At 57.2% G+C, this 12,198-nt stretch overlaps 3 protein-coding genes across 7 annotated transcripts; all 3 read left to right on the forward strand.

Annotated features, from left to right (window-relative positions):
* Positions 1–1,321: 1,321 nt before the first annotated feature.
* C1QA (complement C1q A chain) lies at positions 1,322–3,569 on the forward strand. The gene is made up of 3 exons (XM_040588417.1): positions 1,322–1,426; positions 2,173–2,367; positions 2,507–3,569. The coding sequence occupies exons 2-3, from the start codon at positions 2,205–2,207 to the stop codon at positions 3,073–3,075; spliced, it is 732 nt and encodes a 243-aa protein (XP_040444351.1). The 5' UTR covers positions 1,322–1,426; positions 2,173–2,204; the 3' UTR covers positions 3,076–3,569.
* A 1,110-nt stretch (positions 3,570–4,679) lies between these two features.
* Positions 4,680–6,943, forward strand: C1QC (complement C1q C chain). 2 transcript variants are annotated; one of them, XM_040588461.1, is made up of 3 exons: positions 4,680–4,822; positions 5,502–5,698; positions 5,931–6,943. In XM_040588461.1, the coding sequence occupies exons 1-3, from the start codon at positions 4,695–4,697 to the stop codon at positions 6,485–6,487; spliced, it is 882 nt and encodes a 293-aa protein (XP_040444395.1). In that variant the 5' UTR covers positions 4,680–4,694; the 3' UTR covers positions 6,488–6,943. The 2 variants fall into 2 exon arrangements, with proteins under 2 accessions (XP_040444395.1, XP_040444396.1); XM_040588462.1 differs by having other exon boundaries at positions 4,705–4,829.
* A 1,077-nt stretch (positions 6,944–8,020) lies between these two features.
* On the forward strand, positions 8,021–10,608 carry C1QB (complement C1q B chain). Of its 4 annotated transcripts, none has more exons than XM_040588322.1 (3): positions 8,021–8,128; positions 9,367–9,526; positions 9,880–10,608. In XM_040588322.1, exons 2-3 carry the CDS (start codon positions 9,367–9,369, stop codon positions 10,449–10,451), a joined length of 732 nt encoding a protein of 243 aa, XP_040444256.1. In that variant the 5' UTR covers positions 8,021–8,128; the 3' UTR covers positions 10,452–10,608. The 4 variants fall into 4 exon arrangements, with proteins under 4 accessions (XP_040444256.1, XP_040444254.1, XP_040444255.1 ...); XM_040588320.1 differs by having other exon boundaries at positions 8,022–8,175; positions 9,364–9,526; XM_040588321.1 differs by having other exon boundaries at positions 8,022–8,175.
* The last annotated feature ends 1,590 nt before the right edge of the window (positions 10,609–12,198 follow it).

Genomic DNA, 12,198 nt, shown 5'->3' on the forward strand with positions numbered 1-12,198 from the left:
GATAAAATAAAATTGCATTTCTTCTGGGCATCTGATTTATTACGGGGTGACATTTTGATTAAAAATGTGTATTATATTGCATTAAGAGGGCATATATTCAATGAATTGAAGACCAGCTCAGTGACAAATCTCCAAAGGTAATTATTAATGGAGATGCACTGATGAGTGAAGTTTTGTGTGGTAAGGGCCTCCGGGCTGATTTTTGGTTTCACATTAGTGATTCCCTTTTTCAGCTGTTTTGGAAGTGATGCAACACCTTGCTAGAGGTGGCAGGCAGGGGGGACAGAGGGTTTGCCAGCCCCCCTTGGCTTTGGGACCACCCTGGTCCTGGGCCTTCACACCACCCTCTGTCCTTGGAACATCCTCCCCCGAGCTCCCGCTGTGGCTACATTTGCTTTGGAAAGCCCAGCGTCTCTTTCTCATGAGGGTCAGCGCAGCTGCCACATGGGTCCTGAAAGGAGATTCCAGGTGGATCTGGATCTGATGGGGCTGGTCCCCAGGATCCCCAGGATTGCCACCTGCTGGGGTCATTGCGGCATGGCTCATCCCTCTGCTCCCTGTCGTGGTAGGGCTTGGGTACTGGTGGCTTTTTTGGACTTTTTTGTGGCAGAGCTGAATCCTTGGGCACCTTCCCTGGGGTCTGTGGCGTGAGACACTGGCTTTTTCATTTTGTAGGTCAGGGGGAGGCCATGCACAGCTCCTGGGGTTGCCCAGATCTGGCTGGTGCAAAGCAGCACAGGACCAGGAGCAACCTAGGTGCCATAGACCCCCATCTTCTCCTGCTCTACTACAGAGACAAGGTCCCCAAACCACTGAAGTGAGGGCAGTAGGAAGGAGATGTCTCATCAAGGATGCTCGAGGCCCTGCTGAGCCACACAGGCACTGGTGATCCTTCCCGGAGCCCTGCTCCCTCAGGGTGGGCATCTGGAGGGGTCAGCCCCCAGCAGCAGGGATGACAAGGTCAGTGACAGCCATGCTCTGCCCACCACCCAGACCAGGAGTCATCAAGCGTGATCCCTGACGAGCATCCCTTGGATGGCCATGCCACCTAGCGCTCACACCACGGGTCACCTGCGGTGACAGCTGTGGCATGCCTTGGGGCACCCTCCACTGTTGTGTTGCTTTGTGCCCAGTCACCACTGGTCCCTGCCGTGGGGACCATGCTGCTGGGAACCCTGTGGTCCTGCACTTTCGCTGACCAAGCTGTTCCCTGACTGTGACCAGAACGACCAAATGTGGAAAGGGAAACGAGTTTCTTTTTTGTGCAGAGAAAGCGAAACCTGGCATTTCTCTTCCCCAACCAGGCAAACCACCGTGCATGCAACTACACCCCCCCCACCCCACCCCCCCTTTCCTCCCTGCTGCCAGGCAAGAGCTTCTAGAAAACGGACTGTTCAGACTGGTCTGTCTTCACCCCAGCAAGGAGGTAAGTCACCCCAAATAGATGGGGACACATGCCTTCTCTGTCATCACTCTCAGTCCTTGTTCCCTGCCACCTTCCTTTCTTCACTTTCGTCCTCCACCAGGATTTAAAGTAGGAAAAGGGAGAGAAGATGGGGGGGTGGAGGGGGTGGGCTGCAGTAATCTGTCCTTGCTCCATGTCTCCATGTGGTTGTGGGCATCACTGGGCTCTGCAAGCTTGTCCCAGGCTAAGTACTGCAGTTTTGGGGTAGGTCTGTGCGCTCAGAACATTCCTCCTCTCTCCCAGCTCTGTGTGTTGGAGACCTGGATCCCTTTTGCCTGTTTCTCCCTCTTCTGTCATGTCTTTCTGCATCCCTTCCTCACTTGTGCTTTCTATCCCATGGGACCACTGCCCCCATACATCAGTGCTTGCTCCCCAACGCTGGGAGAAGCATCCTCTGCATTCATTTGATGTGCAACCACCCATCCCCAGGACATGCACCAAAGGGTTTACACCACACTCCATGTCCTGGGCTTTCCATTTCCACCCGACCATGGGCACATGAGTAACATCAATGATTTCAGATCACACAAGGAAACAGCCTCAAAATCCTTCCAGGAAGTTATTTTCACTACTGCATGTGGTGTCCAGCTATCTGTACTGGACAACACATGGGTGACATGGACAACATGTGCAGCTGACCTGCACACTTGCATGTCTGTGTTGAAGGTGCACCTGTGTGTTTGCTCTCTTCTTGCCTCCATCTGCAGTTCCCCCACCCCAGCGCCTGCAGGCAGGCAGGATGCAACCTGGGCTTTGGCTGGCGACCAGCATCCTGGCATCAGTGCTGGGCACGGCCCTGCTGGAGGACGGCTTGTGTCAGGCACCAAACGGCAAGGATGGCTTCCCTGGAATCCCTGGCCTTGATGGGAGGCCAGGGCAGAAGGGTGACAGGGGAGAGCCAGGTAATGGGGAGCTGGGGATGCGGGTGGTGCGGGTGGCTTGGGAGCTTCAAGCCTCCTGGTGGGAGCATCACGGTCTGTGAGAGCAGCTCGGGAGATGCTGGATGTGCATGAACGGTTCCTCCTCACCACTTCTCCCTAGGGAAATCAACACAGAGGACAGGCATCCAGGGACCCAAGGGGGATGCAGGCGAGCCAGGGACTCCTGGCATGCCAGGGAGACAGGGCTACCCTGGCCTGCCTGGCCTCCCTGGGCTCCCAGGACAGCCGGGGCCAAAGGGGGACAAGGGGAAAGCTGGCAACATCTTGGACCAGCCACGTCCTGCCTTCTCTGCTTCGCTGAGGTCCCCACGGTCCAACAGCAGGACAGTTGTGTTTGACAACATCATCACCAACCAGGAGGACTCCTACAATCCCCAGACTGGGGAATTCACCTGCCGCGTCCCTGGGCTCTACTACTTCGCCTACCAGGTGATCTCCAGCGGGGACCTCTGCCTGAGCATCACCAAGAACAAGGAGCGCATGGTCAGCTTCTGCGATTACAACAGCCGCATGATCCTGCAGGTGAACTCAGGCAGCACTGTGCTCAGCCTGGCCATGGGCGACCAGGTCTCCGTGAGCACCAACCCTGGCAGCAGCAACATGATCTACAGCGGCTCCGAGGCAGACAGCGTCTTCAATGGCTTCATGCTCTTCCCGCAGATGGGCTGATGGACTCCCAGTTTGGACCTGCTTAGCACCAGCACATTGCAGCGGGTGTCTCTGCACGTGTTTTCCCCCTCTGAGTGTGTGGGATGGTTTAGTACCACAACAAACAGGGATGACTGCAAACCAAGCCACCAGACAAGTCCTGTGCTTCCACCAATGTCACAAAGTGGCCAGGCCGTGGGTCATCACTGCATCAGTGAGACCCCTGCTAGCAGTTGCCTCCATGCTGAGTCTGCCCACTCCAGCCTGGAGGCAGAGGGCTCCTGGTCCCAGCAGCTCTTTCTCCTCCTGGACATTCAGACCCCACACTGGAGAGACCCACTTGTCACGGGGTCAGAAAGAGCCCTTCATCAGCTGTGGCTCTTTGCTCCTGAGTGGGAAATCACTGCATGCCACTGCTTCTGCTACACTAACCATTGCAAATGTCCTTCTGGTGCTGAGCCACTACTGCCTCTCACATCCTTCCCATCAGTACAAATAAACCCTTCTTCCACAACTGCCACTTGGGTTGCCTTTCTTATTCTTGTGTTTTTCCCAAACTATTTATGTCCCGGGTCCCTTCCCAAGCTGCCCAGGGAGAGAAGCAATCCCAGCTTCTCTTTGGAGAACCCTAACCACAAAGCAGAAAGACAGGAGGGAACGGAGCGTACAAGCAGAGCTGGCACTCACAGGGAGGAATGGGAAATCTCTGGGACTAGCTTGTGTGTGTCCTTTCTCTGATGAGTCAAAGCTGGCCGTCCTGTATAAGATGAAATACAGACAGCAGACCCCACACCTCACCCACATGGCCCTCTGTTGGTACCCAAACACTCCCAGGAAGGGGGAAGGCAGCTGCCATCCTCCAGCCTCTCAGCAAGGAGGCACAGGGACTTCAGGGTGACTGATGGAGTTGTGGGGCAATGGTGGTTGTGAGGCAATGCTCTTCTCTCGGTGGCTTGGGGTGAGACTGGCAGGCAGTGCAGCAGGCTGGGTGGGTATCAGGCAGCCAGAAAGCATCGGGAAAGCCACACAAGTGCCATACTCTAGGACTGCTACTCAGAGGAGCGGCTACACACATGTCAAGCAGTCAAATGTCTTCATTGCTGGAGCAGTGAGGAGGAGGGCAGGTCACCTGCGAGGAGCAACACCCCGACCAGGGATGCTGGAGCCCCAGCAAATCCAGCAGCCAGCAGAGCTGGCAGAGCACAGGGTAAGGTGCAGAGAGGACATCCCCTCGAAGAGGAGCATCCTTCAGCCCCTTTGCCTAGGGGTGCAGCATCTCCCAGGCAGAGACGGTAATGAGCTTGCACCAGCCCTTCATTGCACAGGCATCTCTGGCCCCTTGGAACTGGCATGAGGCTCTGCCTCCCATCCCCTCGCTGCTCTTCTGCTCAGAAATGAGCTCAGGATGGGTGGAAGGCAGATGATTTGCAGAGGGCTAGTCCCCATGGTGGTTGGAGGGTCTGTGGCACATCTCCTGGTGGAGGCTTATCCCAGCCTCTGTTTTTCAAGCCCCTGCTGCTGCAGTGGCACAAGTATGAGTCTTGCTCGACAGCCAGGGAAGTGTTTGCTTAGAGGAAACCATCAAGCAGGAGGATGTGAAACTTAGCTGGGGGTTCTGGATCCCCACGGGCCCTTTCCTAATGCTGCAACTTCCTCCAGGAGGGTGTCACGGAGAGTCACCCACACCGTGCTGTGCTGGCCAGCAGTGCCCAGGGCAGCCAGAGGGCTCAGCAGTGCAGGATCCTGTGCCCTGCTCCCCACACGAGAGGTAAGAGGTAAGAGGTGCTGCAAGGTCCATCTCTTTGGGGTGGCTGCAGGGGGACTGGGGGTCCAGCAGCATGGCACAGCACTGGGCTATGTGAGAGGAGGAGGAGGAGACAGAGGCACTGCCAGGCTGCACACATATCATGGGGTGGGATGCAAGCTTGTCCTTGCTGAGGGAAAACCTAGTCCCCTAAGCCAGGCACTGTCCTGGGACATCTCCAGCTGATGGGGTGCTTGATCCTGAGGGCAGAGCCAGGAAAGTCAGGCTGCTGCTGGAGGAGGGGTGAGATCAGCTGGATCCAAGGAACTCCAGCCTCCATGCAGCACGACGCAACAGTCTGCAGTAGCATATGCATCTGCAGGGGGGTCAGGATGCTGAACTGGGAGAGCTTGGGGCTGGCCAAGGGTACCACAAGACCTCTTGGCTCTATCCAGACTGAAAGTCCAACCCACCTTGTGCCATCAGGGGCTGCCCTCGGGGTGGTGCTGAGCCCAGGGTCTGCCTCCCCATATCCACCTCCCCACCGCCCGGCAATTGGTGTGGGGGAGACACCGAGGGCACAGTCATCACAGTCAGGTGCTGCTGGTGCAGTCGGCCTCATAGCACAGCAGCTCCTGTGCCCCATGCCCTGGAAGCCACCCTGCTGTGGCCACTCACTCCAGCCCTTTCTTTCCCTTTCCAGGAACCAAAGCACCAAAATGGGGCAGAGCTTCTGGGAGCAACGCTATCTGCCCCTCGCTCTCCTGCTCCTGAATCTGGGGTCTTCTGTGACCGGAGATGTCCCTCACAGCTGCTATGGGGCTCCAGGCCTCCCAGGCCTGCCAGGTGTGCCGGGCAAGGATGGCAGGGATGGGCTGAAGGGAGCCAAAGGCGAGCCAGGTGAGTGAGCAAAGAGGGGGACCACACAGGCTGTTGAAGGGGGGCCATTGAGTCCTCCATGGCCTGTCTGCCTCGGTTTTCAGGCCATGGAGAGCATCATCTGTGGACAGGGCAGGAGGAGGGGATGCTGGAGAGAGGCAACAACCCTCTTCTGCCTGAGGGAAGGGGCTGGAGGAGCCTCTCCTTACATCCTGCCACTGCCACTGACTCCCTTTCACTCCACACACCACAGGCATCCCGGCCACTCCTAAAACACAAGGACCCAAGGGCATGAAAGGGGAACCAGGCATCCCTGGTTTGCCAGGCAAGACTGGCCCCATCGGTCCCCCTGGTCCCCCTGGAGACCCTGGGTTTATGGGGGTGGTTGGAAGCCCGGGTCTGCCAGGCAGCTACAAGCAGAAGCACCAGTCAGCATTTTCAGTGACAAGGCAGACAATGGAGTTCCCCCTGAAGAACATCCCCGTGGTGTTCAACCACGTCATTACCAACACCAACCACGACTACAACACCACCACTGGCAAGTTCACCTGCAGGCTCCCCGGCCTCTACTACTTCATCTTCCACACCTCGCTGACAGGCAACCTCTGCATCATCCTGTACAAGGACGAGAGCAAGATGGCCAGCTTCTGCGACCACAAGACCAATACCATGCAGGTCAGCTCTGGTGGGATCCTTCTCCACCTGAGTGCTGGGCAGCAGGTCTGGCTGGAGGTGAATGACTACAACAGCATGGTGGGCATCAACAACAGTGACAGCATCTTCTCAGGGTTCCTGCTCTTCCCAGACTAGAGGATCACCAAAGCCCACCCCAGCACGCCAACCTCTTTGCCTTGCCCTGTAAATGCTGCTGCTCACCACCAGGCTGTTGCTGATGCTCCAGATTTCTCTGCTGGGTGGGAAGCCCTAGTGAGGGGGTCAGCCCCAGCCACCAGACACAACCCCCTGGCCTGGGGATCAAGCACAGGCAGCTGCTGAATGGGGGTGACAGGCACATCTGGATGCATCTGCATGCAGCATGATGACGCCAAACCCTGGGGCTCCTGCTGGCCCTGCCATGTACATCCACCCTGATAACCCTGAATCACCTTCCACTGCCAGAGCAAGAGGTCTCTCTGTGCCTCTCCCCTTCCCACCTGGGTTGCACCAGGGACAGCCAGGACACCAGGACAAGTCCTGGAAGAGGCTTGCAGCAGCACCTTTGCCATGAGCCAGCTATGGAAAGTGTCAATAAAAAACCTTCCCCAGTGTGCCTGTCTTAGCGTGTTTTTTCCTCCGTGACTCACCTTGCTGCAGGTGGAGCCCACATGTGGACAGGTGGATGTGGAGTCCATGTGCATGTGTGCACCATGTCTGGATGTCTGCATGACATCTGGATGTCTGCATGGTACCAGAACATCCCAGAGCCCTCCCTGACTCAGCCGTGTTCAGCATCCATGAGCATCATGCACTATTCACTACCCTGCCCTTGCTCGCTGGGGTAGGACCCCCAGCTGCACTGACTGCAGGAAGGGGATGGTTCCTGCGCCCATGCACACAGCCCCCACCGGGGGGGGGGGGGGGGGGGGGGGGGGGGGGGGGGCGAGACACACCGAGACTTCTCCAAGAAGGAGCCCTAATACTCCCCTTCCCCTCCAAGTGGATGCAATTCAGTTGCAGAGGGTCACAGACCACAGCAAACCTCACAGCCAACCATGCCTCTGGTGGCTGGGACACCCTCAGGGTCCTAGACTCACCAGGGGCAGAGCAGGGTCTGAGCCACACCAAAGGAGCTTGTTGCTGTGGAGGTTACAGAGCCCACCAAAACCCAATGGAGATTCCTCCTGGCAGCACACATGGAACAGTGGAAAAGGAGGTCATCTCCCCTGAACATCCTGAGCTTCACTTCCACAGGGCATCAGCAGAAAGCAGGACTGGACATGCTTTTACCGCAGGGTGAAATCATTTCCCATCCTCTGTAGCATCCTTGGGGTCCTGCCGGTACCTCCCAGCAGAGCTGGGGATGTGCGAAGGAGCCTGAGGGCTACTAGCTAAGTACATGCAACATTCCTGCAGCCCTCAGGGGTTATCCCAAACTTGTCGGGAGCTCACAGATGCGCTGCCCGTAGCAAGCACACATGAGCAGGACCCAGAGAGCTTGCAGGGCAGAGCAGACATCCCTCTGCTCCCCAGGGCCAGAGCTGTACGCCCGAGGGGCCCCAGGGTGCTCTTTGGGGACGGCACGTTCTGCTGAGTTGACGGACAGCATTTGTGGCGGATATGAAAGTGCCACTGAAGAAAGGATAAGAGCTAAAGATAAAAAAGGGATGTGGCCCAGATCCTTTCACAATAATAACCTTTGCAGCAAACTTCTGCTTTCCCTCATGGTCATTTCCAAGCAGGACACTGGCGTGCCCTGCTCCATCTCCCCACCCGTGCAACAAGAAGCTCAAGGTAAGAGCAAGAGGTCGGCAAGGCTGAGCTCCAGCTCCTCCCTGCAGGTAGGACCATGCTGGGAACCCATCAGCCCCAGGTTGACGGTCACCCCCTGCACCAGTGGCACTTCACTGTGGCTTGGGGTAGAAAAGAAAAGGGGGTCCTGAGCTGGGGGTGGTGGAGATACCTGATGGGACCCCGATCCCTCCCACTTCACCTGGGGGAAGCGGGAGATGAAAAGGGAGATGGCAAAGGCCAAGAGGGGTGATCAGGGACTGAGCATCAGCATGAAGGGAGCCCTGAGGGTGCTCTCCTGCCCTGAGATGCTCTTGTCGTCTGCCTGGACCTCGGCTGGGAGCCTGCCGATCGGTCCTTGTACCTGCTGCATCCAAATCGGAGCAGCTGTGGTTGGAGAATTCAACTCACCCACCTCTTTTCCTGCTGACGCCAGAGTTTCAGTGCTGGCAAAGTCCACCTGAGGCCAGAGAGCGTGGCTGGGGTGATGTGATGTCCCAGTACAGCCCCCCCATGCCCAGTGCTTACCACACATGCACCTGCACCAGGAGCTGGGGAAGGAGCTGGTCTGTGGGATGCCAGGAGGGCAGAAGGAAGATGGGAACCCCAGGACTGGAAAGCCAGGTGACTGTCCCAGTAAGGCTAGTTAGATATAGAAACGCTCCTGGGATGAAGCAGGCATGTGGCAGGATACAATGGGAACCCACAGGGGTTGGGAGGGCAGGTCTGGGGATTTCATTGCTATCTGCAAGGATTAAAGCTCTGCCCCAGGTATGTGGGTGGAGAGCAAGAGCTATCTATCCCTTTGCCGATGATGAAACTGCTCTCACCTGAGGAGAAGATTGTACCCTGCAGGTGTGGTCCTAAACCAGGATGGAGAATTTCTCCTCTGAGGGAGCAGTAGGGACCTGCAGCACATGCCTATGGCAGTGGCATGGCCAGGCTGGACATCAGACCTCTGGCACAGGCAAACCTGTCCCCAGATATTCATGTGGCTGAAGTTCTGGGCACTTGTAATCTGGTAATTTAAGAGCAGGAAGAGACTGACCATGCCCAAAGGGGCTGGTCCCTCCAAAGTCATCAGGAGAGCAAATTTGGCTCTGCAGCAGGATATTTTCCCTCCCTGATGATATTACCCAGATGTGCTTCTAGTTGTTGTCCTCTAGAGCAGCAAAGAGTGCCTTTCCCACCCCTCCCACCTCCCAAGGCAAGCCCCTTGACATCCTTCTGTGCTCCAGCAGATGCAGACCGTGTGGGCAATGCTCATCTGCCTGGCTGGAGGACAGCTCGCAAGTGCCTCCTTCTGCAAGACTTATGGCACCATCCCAGGCATCCCAGGGTTACCAGGACAGCCTGGCAGCAACGGCAGAGATGGGGAGAATGGCCCAAAGGGCGAGCAAGGTAAGGAGGAGGCTGCAGGTGGGGAAAACATCATCTTGTGAGTACCGAGCACAGGAAAAGGTGGTGCTGGGTGCATGGTCCTGGGAAAGCAATCCATTTTCCACCAGCCCCTTTGGGGTCTTATCAGGTGGGGGTGATGTTCAGGAACAGAAGGGGCTAGACAGACCAGAGCACCCTGAGGATCCTGGGGAGGGAGGGTGCATGAGAGCAAGGGGTGTCACACCTGCCAGGTGGGCAGGGGTCTCCACTGCCCCACACCCCAGCACAGGTACAGCAGTTTCCTTCCCAGTGCCGCCTCTGCAGACCCGTGGGGCTTAGCTATGACCACAACGACTCTTCCTCCTGCTTTCTAGGTCCCCCTGGCCAGGTGGAGCACGAAGAAGACAAGGGGGAGAAAGGAGATCCTGGAGTACCAGGGCACCCTGGGAAGATCGGCCCCAGGGGCCTTCCAGGTTCAAGGGGATTACCAGGTCCACAGGGACTCCCTGGCCCTCAGGGGGACTCTGGTGACTACAAGTCCACCCTCAAGTCTGCCTTCTCCGCTGCCAGGACCGTCAGCTCCTACCCACGCCGCGAGCAGCCCATCCGCTTCGACCGCATCATCACCAACCAGAAGGGTCACTATGAGAACCGCTACGGCCGCTTCACCTGCCGGATCCCAGGCATCTACTACTTCACCTACCACGTCACCTCCAGGGGCAACCTGTGCCTCAACGTGAAGAAGGGCCGGGGCAGCAGGGGTGAGAAGGTGGTGACCTTCTGCGACTACGTGCACAGCAGCTACCAGGTCACCACCGGCGGTGTGGTCCTCAAAATGGCAGTGAACGAGTCTGTCTGGCTGGAGCCAACGGAGAAGAACTCCCTGGTGGGGATTGAAGGGTCTGACAGCATCTTCTCCGGCTTCCTCATCTTCCCTGGGGCTTAGCCTGCTGAAGGTGTCTCTCTGCAGCCCTTCTCCTGCTGCTGGCTGAAGATGCCCCTGGAAATGACTCTTCGCTCCACATCTGGTGCCCTGAAACCTGTTGCTGCCGGTCTTGCACATTAAATGACAGCTCTTTGTGCTGCTGGTTCCTTCCTGCCTAGAACTTGTCTCCTTCCTCATGAATAACGCTCAGATACCCAGGGCATTGCCTCCTGCACCCCTGGGTTCAGCCTAGGTTCATTAGCATCTCATTAGTGCTGAGCAGAGCCAGGCAATTCATGCAGTTCCTGCTGCAGACCACGCTGAGCATCTCCTCCCAGAGCCACCCAGAGGAAGCCCCAGCCCAGGGTTGGGAATATAGCGGGAAAACTGGGGCCACTGGGAACTGGTGATAGATGGGGAGACGCTGAAGATGGTGCTGTACCTGAGAGTCCTGAAGCTGGTAGGATGTGGGGACACCAACCTCTCTTAGCCTTGGGGGTTTTTGGGGTGGTGGTGACAATAATACCCACAGAAGTTTGTGGAAGGGCCAGGTGTAGATGGGGAAACCAGAGCTTGATGCCATGATGGCAGAGGTGTGGAGCACACAGCTATCCCCTGGTGCAGCTGGGCAGGGTCCAGCAGAGCCCCATAACCCCAGCAGAGGACCCGTACGTCTAAGTGCTATAGCACCACCAAGCCCACCCAGAGATGTCTTTATTAATTACTAGTAGAGCTGACGAACCCAAGGATCTCCAGACAAGAAGTCTGAGGAATGTCCTGTCCCTGGGGCAGGTGACAACCCAGCTTTGTACCTGGGTGGGCTCATTGCCTGCAGCCCCCAGCCCACCCATGGCAGCGAAGCCCGTGGGGATGTACATGGGGTGCTCAGGACATAGGGGAGGATAATTTTTGCAGGGGTCTGGGATTTGAAAGGGGCTGGATGAAGGGGATGACAATAAAGGGTCTGGGGGGGACATGGAGTGGCTTTTATAGAGCATGGCCACTGAGCTCGTGGGGTCTGCCTCTGGGTGCAGGGTCTCACAGCTCCGGGCTGCGCAGGGCAGTGATGGGCAGAGGTACGGGCTGCCCCAGGGCTCCCAGTTCTGGCCGGGATGGTTTACCAGCAGGTGGCACTGGAGACTGGATCAGCCCTCGCCTCGCCAGCGTCCTTGTCCCACGGGCTGGGAGGGCAGAGCTCGCAGGGACTGGGCGGCAGTGGGAGGTCCCGCTCTGCCTTACCCCTGAGGTTAGGAGGAGACAGAGGGCAGGATTAGTGCTGCTTCTTGCTGCCCTGGGTTAATGCCTCATCCTCTTTGACCTTCCCCCAGAAAAATCTGTGGCTCCTGTCCCCAGGGGTGCAATCACCCCATGTCCCCAGACCTCTACCTCCCGTCAGGGCAGAGATGTCCCCTGTTGCATCCCAACGCTCCCCCCGTGCGGGAGCGCTGGGCTGCTTTTAACGCGCAGCTGCATGGCTCATGCCATTTCACCACTGTAAATGCAGCATCCCAAATAAAATTGGGTCAGCAGGGCAGGTGGAGGGAAAGAGTAAGTCTTTGACCCCCAAAACAGGGGCTGGGGAGCATAAACCAGGTAAGACTCCTGAACGCTCAGCAAGTCTGCAGGAGACACCAAGCCAAGGAGCAGCTGATGCACTGGAGGACAGGGCTGCCATCCAAACAGCCTCGATAAACTGGAGAAATGAGCTGGCAGGAACCCACTGACATTTAACGGGCACAAATGCAAAGTCCTTCCTCTGGCATGGGGT

This window comes from Falco naumanni, chromosome 3, assembly GCF_017639655.2.
Source record: "Falco naumanni isolate bFalNau1 chromosome 3, bFalNau1.pat, whole genome shotgun sequence".
NCBI lineage: Eukaryota > Metazoa > Chordata > Aves > Falconiformes > Falconidae > Falco > Falco naumanni.

Coding starts and splice junctions, on each gene's coding strand:
- C1QA (XM_040588417.1), top strand. CDS start 2,205: ATGCAACCTGGGCTTTGGCTGGCGACCAGCATCCTGGCATCAGTGCTG. Junction 2,368..2,506: donor GGGTGACAGGGGAGAGCCAG/GTAATGGGGAGC, acceptor ACTTCTCCCTAG/GGAAATCAACACAGAGGACA.
- C1QC (XM_040588461.1), top strand. CDS start 4,695: ATGCTGCAACTTCCTCCAGGAGGGTGTCACGGAGAGTCACCCACACCG. Junction 4,823..5,501: donor CCCTGCTCCCCACACGAGAG/GTAAGAGGTAAG, acceptor TTCCCTTTCCAG/GAACCAAAGCACCAAAATGG. Junction 5,699..5,930: donor GGGAGCCAAAGGCGAGCCAG/GTGAGTGAGCAA, acceptor CACACACCACAG/GCATCCCGGCCACTCCTAAA.
- C1QB (XM_040588320.1), top strand. CDS start 8,059: ATGGTCATTTCCAAGCAGGACACTGGCGTGCCCTGCTCCATCTCCCCA. Junction 8,176..9,363: donor GCTCCAGCTCCTCCCTGCAG/GTAGGACCATGC, acceptor TCTGTGCTCCAG/CAGATGCAGACCGTGTGGGC. Junction 9,527..9,879: donor TGGCCCAAAGGGCGAGCAAG/GTAAGGAGGAGG, acceptor CCTGCTTTCTAG/GTCCCCCTGGCCAGGTGGAG.